A 10284-nucleotide genomic window follows, 5' to 3' on the forward strand; every position below is an offset into this window, starting at 1 on the left:
GCACAACTTGCTCGAGTTTAATATCAAATTACTGAAAGGGTTCGCTTTTTGAGGGGAAAGCGGACGCTCATTGACTTGGCTTCCTCGCATGTTTTGCCTCGCTGTGTGCGAGTGTGCAGGCACCGAGGCAGGAATGTCAAGCATGCACTGGAAAACAAGCAGGGGCCTCCTCTTCAGCCGGTCCGGGAGTAAGACTCACGGCGCAGCTCCAGAATTACAGGGCATGGCACACGGGACATGGTAGCACTTTGCAGCACTGCTCACACTCAGCGGTATTTACTGGGCCATTATGTAATAGGAGCGAGGACCTTCCAACTTCAAAAAGGATCTTGGTTTATTTAGAAATTGCTCTGCAGCTAAAGAGTTTTGGCCTCCGCGGGCAAATAATGCAATGTAATTAGCAAGTTATTGTGGTGTTGGGATGTTCAGGTACCGGAGGTCGTTTCTGCACTGTAAACGTAAGTGCTTTCTCGGGACGTTCGAGTGCGAGAGAAAGGATCTCTCAACAGCCACCGCGCTGTTCTTTACATGAACAATACACACATTCTGTGCACGTGGGAGAAAACTTGCGTCACTGGACAATAATGATCTGATTCACTGCACCAAAATAGCAGCAGTTAAAATCCATCAAACCTCTCTCGGAGTGAATACATATTCAAAGTGCCCTTAGAAGTCCCAGCCATGGCCACGCAGCAGTCTATTTCAACACTCTGCTGAGCCCCCTCCCCCCGACCCCCCTTTTCTCAGTGCACAGTCCCAGCCGTTGCACAAGTCAGCAAACGCACAACTTGGCAGAAGTCAAAGAGCACATGCGTGAAAGAAACAATGCACAGATGTTCACGAGATCTGCTTTGAATGCTTCCCCCCGCCTTGTAATGTCGACCCTTGCAAGTCATTCATCTTGCTCGACGGATCTCCACATTCACCCAAAAATGACAACATATCTGTCTGGTCTCCTGTCCCCAGGTCTCTGCCGTCCCACGGGGACTACCGCAGATCTGTCAGGGCCCAGGGTCCTTGCACTTTGGCCCCATCTCGCTGCGCACACAACCCCCTCCCGTCCTCTCCAGCTAGCAGGACGACCACACAGCAGGTTGAAGGCAGACAGACTCTGGCATCCACTCAGCTGTTTCCTTTTGTTCTCCAAACCCTTCGAGAATCCGTGCGGATGCATTTACGGGCCGGATACGTCAGTGTGACTGCGGGCATCCTTAAAGCTGACCTTTCCAGGACATTTTCTGCGAAACAGGATCGGAAGGCGGCTTATTTTCGGGGAGTGACTGATCCAGCTTGTAATCTCCTGGGGGAATTACTGTTTTTTTTATTATTAACATGGAGCGCCGCGCGTTAGTGCTACAAGGAGTTACTTGTGTTACAAGATAAATGTGTCGGGAGCTGTAAAAGAAAGGGGGGGGGGGGGGAGGTGGGTCCTCCTTAGTGGCTGATACCTGTTTGGAGTGTGATGATGTGAAATCGGTACCAAGGCCTCTCAAGGTCTTTCTGATCAGAGAGTGAGTGAGCACAAAGCAGCCCCCACTGGCTCCACAGACACAAAGCCACAGACACGTCCGGGGGCCGTGGCCACATCTTCACCCTCGGTGACACACAGCTCAGAAAGAGAGACAACAACATTCTGGCCTCTCACACAATCCTACAGAGCAACCTTCATTAAGTCACGGCACTTTGGGAAAGAAAGGGAGGCGGTTTCAAGTCTCTCCCCTCCCAGCTCTTAAGAAGACACGGGGATTCCGAAAGACTCCAAAATAACTTTCTTTGAGGCGACTGAGGCTCATGTTGTGGTCATGTTTTGCTGTTGAATTTGAAAATAGGCAACAAGGAAGCGTCTTAAAAAACCCAAACAGCCGCAGAGAAAGCCACCTGGGTGAAAACAGCCTTTATAAATCTTGAGGTTTGCCACGTTCTTTCAAGAAAATAAACACTATCCCACAGACAGTTTCTTGAGAAGTATGGAAAATAGGTTTATTTTGCCAATCCCTAATAGCATAGTGCTCTTAGGGGAGCGGGGAGGAGGACGGGGGAGGTAACTAAGTAGGATTCAGGAGGACGGCTGTGTGACCACAAACCAAAGCAGCCTGTCGAGGTGCTGGGGAAGCGGACCGTCGTGCTCCGCTGCCTCCGGAGCCCCTGAGATAAGCGCATTGCACGCGGAGGGACGCAGAGGCGTTAATCGACACCCCAAGATCAGATCTAATCAATTAAGAGGGGGGCAGCTGGCACTCGAGCGGAGGCATGTCAGCGACAAATCCCTCCCAACAGATCCATCCATGGAGCCATACGCCCATTCATCCTGGCAGCTCGATGTGCGTGTGGAGGGGAGGCTGAAGATGGCCCGTCCTGGTGGATGTAGTACAGGGAAGATGGCTACATGAATCTTTGTTTTTATATTGTTAAGGGGAACTATTGTCCAGTTTATTGTCACAAGGAGCTTGTCCCAGTTATTGTACTCAGCCCCACTCGAAGCACACTGAATCTTGTTCCCACTTACCCAATACCTTAATTTAGGGGATTCTCATCAATCTTTTGGAGATAGTTATGTTAAAAAGACAACTGATGAATCTGATATTCTTGGCTCTTCATAGACAATAACAAGCACATACAACTCAACTTAAATGTAAATGTTATTATTCTGAATTTGTGTGCATGCATGTAAAAATAGTCAGTGTATGGCTTGAAATATGCATTCTTTTTTCTCTGTAATTTCACTTGAAACTGAAATTTGTGTTGCACTAAAGTTCTGAATTAAATGAGAAATTCTATTTGTCAAGTATATAATTCACACAGGAGTAAAGAAAAGTAGGCTTTATCATGTGGTTATTTCATATAGACTAATTATTTACAGTAAACATGCTATATTGTGATTATCAAGATATGAAATTACAAATAGATCGGTATAGAAGATTTTGGCCAGCCCTAATCTCTCCTCTCTCAGGCCTAGTTTGACTGCAATGACAGGAACCAGAGGAAGTAAGGGAGATAAAAGAATTGTTTGGTTTTAGTTTCTTTTTGTTCACTTCAACAAGCCAAACAGGACAAACTAAAACGAGGGAGTTGGTTCCACCTGCCCCGGCGACCGACCAAAGACGGGGCTGAGCTTCACGGGTGTTTTAGGCTGAATCCTGTCTGCTGTTTCTTATCCGCCCCTCCAGCACGACCAGAGCCCAACAAAAAGACACTCCAAAGAGCTGCCCATGCAAATGTAAATGGCCGAGAGTGAAAAGGGTGTTTATTTTTGGCCCGTGTGATTTGACAAGCGTGAAATAAAAAAAATTTTAAAGGTTGGCGAAGGCGGGCGGCAACACGGGAAACAACCCTTTTTCTCGCCTTGATGGGGGTGCGGGGGGCTTTTGGAGGCCTGTCAATTCCGACCCATAAACCATTTAGCTGTCCCGCATGTTGTGAACTGTGTCGGTGTGCTTCCATTCTCACTTTTCTTTTCCCTCACGTGGCACATCACACATGGCAGGGACACTAAGCACAGTGGTCCCCACAGCAGGGCGACCGGGGGCTACAGACTGATCCTCCGCAGATATGACCTACTTTCCATTCAAGCCCGTCTCTCTTTGTTCACTCCGGGGTGGTGGAGGAGGAAGGCTGCTGCAGCCTGTGGAACAAAGAACACAAGCAGCCTTCGAAACAAGCTGACCCTGCCTAGATACAGGCGCCCCAAAAAATGGCCTCAAAAAAGCAGTGATCTACTCTGATCTACCTCCGCTGTAGATGAGGGAGGATAAACCTGCAACCCTCCACCCAGCCATTCTCCTAGCTCAGAGGGACGAGACAGATATCACGGAGGGTTGGAGGACGTCCGAGTCATTGACCTGGGGACTGCAGGGACAGGGGGAGAGCGAGAGGCTTTATTGGGCGTTTTCATCGGGGGGCATCAAGAAGTTTGGATCCCTACATAGTGCTCAGTCACTTGATACAGACAGCGGATTGTGGGAAATAAATCAGGGAGAATGGAAGATTAGGAAAGGAGCAGAAGGCACAAATAATGAAAAAAACAACGGTGCTGAAGAGAGCCTGTAATCAAAGTTTCCCCATTTCTAACATGCATTGTGTTCGATGCCCCTACAAACTTTAACACAGTGACCGATTTTTGCGTTGATTATTCTCTTAAACGCATGCATGAAATGCACAAAATGCCCAGCTCCTAAATGCACTAAATGAAGCAGATCCTTGTAGGGCGCCATCTCTAAAAAGATTTAAGTAGCACCTTACCTGCATGTGTTCTGTTGAGCTGCTGCTCAGCTCATCCCCAGACTCTGAGTCGTTGTGGAGCTTGTTCAGCCGATCGCCCGGCAGGTCGCCAGGTGGGGAGGCCTTACCGCTGTCCGGACTTTGGTCGTGGTTGTTCCCCACTTTGAGCGGGGGTGAGTCAGCCCGAGTCCTTGGCAATGTGGAATTGTTGCCGTGGTGATGGTTGTTGTTGTTGTGAAGAAGCACCAGTTCGGCCACCACCTTGCAGTGGTGGGGACTCCCCATGTTCTGATTGGCGTCCTTGGACAGGGCCGGCGGTGTGACGCGATCAGAAGATGGCGACGGGGTGGAGGAAGGCGAGAGGCGCCCAAAGCTGGACATTTCCGGCTGGGGTCTGTTGAGGTTTTCATTAGACACCCGGCAGATATCCAAAACAGTGGGTTTGGCTCTCAAGGAGGGCTTCTGGGGGGGCATGAGAGCCCGGCGTACCTCCCGGACGTACTGCGCCGGCACATAAAAGGCCTTCGTCCCCTCCTCCTTCCTCACCTGCCACCAGTCCTCATTGGTCTTCTTCACCAGCATGTAGCACTCTCCCTGGCGGATGGCCACCATCTTGTCTTTGGCCTTGTACTCATAGTCATACTCCACCTCAATGTAGATCTGGCCGAGGGCGATGGATGGCCCCTCCCTGTCGGCCATGGCTGCCGGAACGCGCACTTGAACTCTGACCTCAGCGACCCAGGCCAGGGAAGCTCATGTCTGACTGCTGGGGAAACTGCTGGGCTGCGGGAGATAAGACAGGCTGTTAAATGTCACATGCCATTTTTCTCTTTCTTTTAAAAAAAATAAATAAAAAAGGCACAAGACCTTCAGCAAACTCTAACATATGACCATACACATATAAAAACCACATCAGCATGCTTACATTTCATCCTACCAGCCTCCCACTGGATCACACCCCGAGGTATTGCTCACCTGATTACCACAACCGCTGTAACACACTCGCATTATGACACGATAAAGATCACCACATGACGAACCTTCCCTATGATCATCCAAAACCAAAACAGACAGTCAGTGCTCTGGTAACCGACACCACCGCCAAGACTATCCAGCCCAAAACTTGATCGCCCTCTGCGGTGCTGAAGCTGATAACAACGTGACCCCCGAGATCCTGCACATGATCCACCGGCCACAATGACTCACTAGAGCTTGTACTCCCTCTGAGAATGCTTCCCAAAGAAATGTTTTTTTCCTGGAGTTCGGCTCTGCAGTTTGGAGTCATTACTCATTAATGCACCTGCAATTGAGAAACCTTTAAAAAGCTTTCGGGTGATCTTGTGTCAGGGGACAGATGGGTCCTCGCCAAACCTTTGTTTGTCATAGATCCGTCTGTCAGAGAGTCTCCCATCGCTGGTTAGCCTAAATAAATACAGAGCGCTCCCATAGTAGAAGAGCTGCTACCGAGCGGCTCCCCTCATATCAAATTCTCCCTCTTCCTCCCTGAAATAGCTGCCTCCCCTGCCGCCGCCGTGGACTGACATCCTGGCGGTAAAAGCAGGTGCTTTTAGTGAAGCGTTAGAACACGCCACTGAATCTATAAGGGGTCCATCCTTCTCTAAAGGAATATGTACACACGCTCTGAAGCTCAGACTGACAGCTACATGCCCAGAATAGATTTATGGTGGTGAGAGCCGCCTGGGCCCATGAGAGCTGGGCTGCTTTTTCATAGCAGCCCAGCTCTATGGATCCCTGAAACTGTATGTTTCATCGGATTCAACGCCATGAAACATACAGTGTTGCATTATGCCTGTGCGCGTGTGCTTATAGGAACCATTACGGTTCGTTTTTGTTTGTGTGGAGAGTCTTAAATCTTTGTGTAACGTCACACGTTCACACCATGCCCAGAGGTGCCGGGGCTGGAGTCGGCGCTCCCGGTTAAGCACACGAGGCCCACTATCGCCGATGCCTTAATGAAGACGGCCGCCGTCCCGACCTGTTGCATTAAAAGGGAAATACAGGCCATGTTTCCAGTGTGTTTAAGCTGTGTGTGCACTTCATTCCAAGATAAAGGTTAAAAACCTGTGATGGGTGACATGGCGGTGCTGGAGGGTGAGAATGTCACGCTGTTAAGACGGTCCAAAATAACTCCATAGGCAGCAACTGTTCTCTTCATACAATTAGCATTTGGAGTTGGAGACACTTATCCAAAAAAGATAAAGGCTCCCAAATATACACCGGTGTATGTCCACTTTGCAGTCCCCACAAAGAGCTGATTATTAAACCAGCAAGCCAGACAAATAAAGCATGTGGCATTAAATGATCAGCCGTAACTTCGATTGCCTTTCTGGAGACCACGCGTGACATCGCTCACCTTTTGACAAACGTGTACGGCCCAACACCAATTGAAACGGAATCCTCCAGCACAATACAGCAGAAATGTACAACTCCGCTCCCCTTTCTCTCTGAACTGCTGTGGCGTCTCAGGGTCTTGGCAAGAGGACTCGAGTGTGAATTCTGCTGCAATAGATTTGCCTGTCGCCGCATGGTGTCAGGGCAAAGTGAAGTCTCCGGGTAGAGCGCGGGCCAACTTGTTGCTCTGTGGTGATTTAAAGGATGGTGCTCATATGTAGAGAAAGAAAAAAAGGTTGGCACAGCTCAGCGACTGAACGACAATTGTCCATCTGTTTATATGGAACAAAGCCCCACTGTCCCTCTGTTTTTTTACCATTTAGAAATCAATCAGTAGTTTTCAAAGTGGGGCCTGAGGCGACAATAACAGTAAGTTTATGATAACCATCAGGTATTACTGTACATGTTCTTGCTTCATTTGTTCATCAGATCCTCTTCAATCAACTTTGTAAAACTACTCGCCACCTGATTTGTCATGCACTGCAGCGTATGTGATTTCCCCTGGCGTGATTCTATTTTACCCGTAGAGATGTGCAACTATACAGAAAACCTCAACCAGTGACCACACATGTGATGACAGAAGCAGAGATGGCCCAATGAAACATTGTTTGAGCCCCCTGCTGCTCTTGCTGTGTGACAGGGGCCTGTTGAAATCACGTGTCACTCGGTTAATAACAGGCATGTATTTAAAAACGTCATCGTGGCAAAGCACTGTCACATAGCACTCAATCAGGATGTGTCGCTGGCAGAGATATAATAACAAAGAAAGAAAGACGGTATGCGTCAACACAGAGATCATATCTCCATCTGCAGCCCAGCTACCGTACAGCAGCACAACACCCTGAGACCCGACTGCCTTTGTCCCCTGTGCTTCATTCAAAACAGATGTGGCCAGAGCAGCATCCACTCCAACATGTGCTGCTGAATTTCACTCCATCTATGCTGGGTTATCCGCTGCATGAGCGGGTGTGCGTTGCATGAAAAACGCCATTCTTTGCATTAAAGCAATGTAAAAAGCCCTGACAACACGCAGATTGGGTCTATAAATCGTAGAGGAGGGAGGGGGTGCTGAGATGCAAGAGCGTGCCTGGGGCGGTGAGTGGGGGTGAGTGGGGGGCAGGGTCCCTTCCAGCCCCACGGACAGCAGTAATGCAACACAAAAGGGAGTTTAATCCATGTGCATTTATGACAAAGGGACCCCGAGTCGAAACCGCCGAGGATCCCCAGGAGCGAGGGAAGGGCGAGGGGACGTGCCTTACCGGAGGAGGGGACCAAACATCGCCAACACACAAGCTCAACCATATCTGTAGGTGCGTGCCACACAGACCGATGCCATCACGTGGAATGTAGAATTACCCAGCACGTAAAACAAACCCCCTCGAGCCAAACACAACGGTCTCCCTGTCGGTTATTTTACCCGGCGGTAGACATTTGTTGGGGTACATTTCCAGAAGGCTCCGCGCTTGGACACAAAAGCACTGCAGGTTCACTCGGATACGAACCGTCCAACTCCGACAGAAGCCAATAGTCTCGCGCTGACCAGGCGACGGGGGAACAGCCCCCCTACACAAAAATTAAACATACTAACCTTTACAAAAACCCCAGTCCCGTGTCTCGTGTTCCGCGTCGACCGTGGAGGTAGTTAGGAGCAACTTTTCCCCCCCACCGATTTCAGCGTCGGCTGCTCCGACTTATTCCGCAGCGGACCTCCAGTCTGTCGGTCTGTTCGCAATCCCCCGCCTCTCTGCACGCGGTCAAGCTCTCTGTGGCAACACACCGATTATCCGCGCACGACCGTCAAAGTAAAAGCTTTAAATTGACGAACCCATTTTTTTTTTTTTTGCCGTTTGGGGCTTGGAATTAGAGAAGAGCAGATGCAAATAATGAATACAATACGGGGGGAGTATTTATTTGTTGTGTTTTTTTCTGCATGAAACTTTGGGTCATATAACTTTCCCTACCTGATACGTCTTTTAAGTATGTTTAAGGGGAAAAGGTAAGCGTTTTTTTAATTAATTTGTCTGGTGGGATCCGTTGTTAGTAGTGATAGTATCTATTTGTAATTCAATGAAAGCATTACATATCCAAACAATCGCTCCAAATAATACATTTGTGTACATGACTGGCCGAAATGATCGAATTCCTTACACTAATGTTTACCTTAACACACATGACGATTTAAAAGGCGCCAACAGCGCGGTATACACTTTAAATAGTGCAAGGAGTTTAATTTTTTCTAGATTGTTAAATGCATCCCAAAAGCCTGGTGTCATCCATACTTACAAATTATGCTATAATGCATTTTAAAGTTATTGTCTCCATATGTGATCAAATGTTGACATTATACTCTACATTGTGTCCGTGCACGCACATGTTACCTTATTTTGGGAATAGTTTGTTTTATTTTGAAGGAAGATTCAAGTAAATCCGAGTCGAGTCCCCGTATTTCCGCTCAGTTTGGCGCAGTTGTGGTCTTTAACCCAGCAGGCGCTGGTCTGTCGCTCCTACTCGATCCGTCTGTCAGCTCTTATTGACGGCGACCAGATCCCCGTGCCGGCCTGCCCCCTCGAGGTTCAGCGCCCCCTCGCCCGGTGCTTTCCAATTTAGGGTACGCGGACACTCAAAGTTGGAATAGTTTACATTTCAATTTTGCTTGAGTCCCTAAAAAGGTCATTGGTTCTCATTATTTGCTGGTCTTTCATTGTTCTAATCTTAAAACCATTTGACATTGTTAAAATGTGTAGGAAAAACATGTCAATATGCTCCCTCCTCTCCTCAGCCAAGCTCTATCTGGCAATCACAGCGGGGAGTCTCACCATCCAAGCCGGGTCATGAATGATTTAGTGCTCGGATGATCCAGGAATACAGCAAGTCTCACAGTCTGTAGTCTCAGCCCATGGAGAGGCTGAATTAGCCTGAATTAGCCTCGGGCTATATAACTCCAGGTTTACATTGTTTCAGAATAATGTATTAACGTCTGCGGTGTAGTTTAATCACATCTCTCATTGATTATGAGCATAAATGTGTGTAAACGCACACCCTGCTGGTGTAAGGAGGCACGAATTAGGAGACATTGAGTATTGTGGGTTTCATTGACTTCCAGTATTTAAGGACTGAGAATGTGAAATGCATGAAATTAATTAACATGAAATTAATCAAAATCAAACACCACACAGAGCCTATTATTGTATCAGGGTATAATAGAGAATTAATACATTTGCATTCAAATTAGTTTTTAAGGCTTTCCATTTATTTTCAAAAACCTTTCACCCATTTCTACAAGCTAGCAATCTCTCAAATAAACAGTGCCTACTGTAATAAAACATGTGTTGAGGATAAATAATAATCTTGAGGATGCGAACAGTTGTATGACTATTTAAATCCTCTCATGATTATGGGTAAATAAATTAACCACAATTCACGTTTTCAATTAAAATGTATATCCCTAGGGAAAAAACTTGACTTTAGTCAGCCAAAACACTGCAAGCAATACATCCTGGTACATGTAGGCACTGCCATGAAGCACGGCTCCACGAGCAAGGGAAATCAGCTTTCTGGCTCAATATAGCACACACTGAGGAATTTATTGATTAAATTCAACTCTGATATGACATCCACATAAGAAGGTGGGACACAAGTCATCAATAATACCTC

At 47.6% G+C, this 10284-nt stretch overlaps 1 protein-coding gene across 5 annotated transcripts in view; it reads right to left on the bottom strand.

The window, feature by feature from the left end:
* Positions 1–8362, bottom strand: part of arhgap12b (Rho GTPase activating protein 12b) — a 52361-nt gene extending 43999 nt beyond the window's left edge. For all 5 annotated transcript variants that reach the window (XM_034560338.1, XM_034560337.1, XM_034560336.1 and 2 more), the window contains exons 1-2: positions 8219–8362; positions 4240–5001 (exon numbers count right to left, since the gene is read on the bottom strand). In XM_034560338.1, the coding sequence (XP_034416229.1) occupies positions 4240–4917 (678 nt within the window). In that variant the 5' untranslated portion in view covers positions 4918–5001; positions 8219–8362. The remainder of the gene's footprint in view (positions 1–4239; positions 5002–8218) is intronic.
* Positions 8363–10284: the final 1922 nt, after the last annotated feature.

The sequence above is a fragment of the Cyclopterus lumpus genome, chromosome 20 (genome assembly GCF_009769545.1).
Source record: "Cyclopterus lumpus isolate fCycLum1 chromosome 20, fCycLum1.pri, whole genome shotgun sequence".
Taxonomy (NCBI): Eukaryota; Metazoa; Chordata; class Actinopteri; order Perciformes; family Cyclopteridae; genus Cyclopterus; species Cyclopterus lumpus.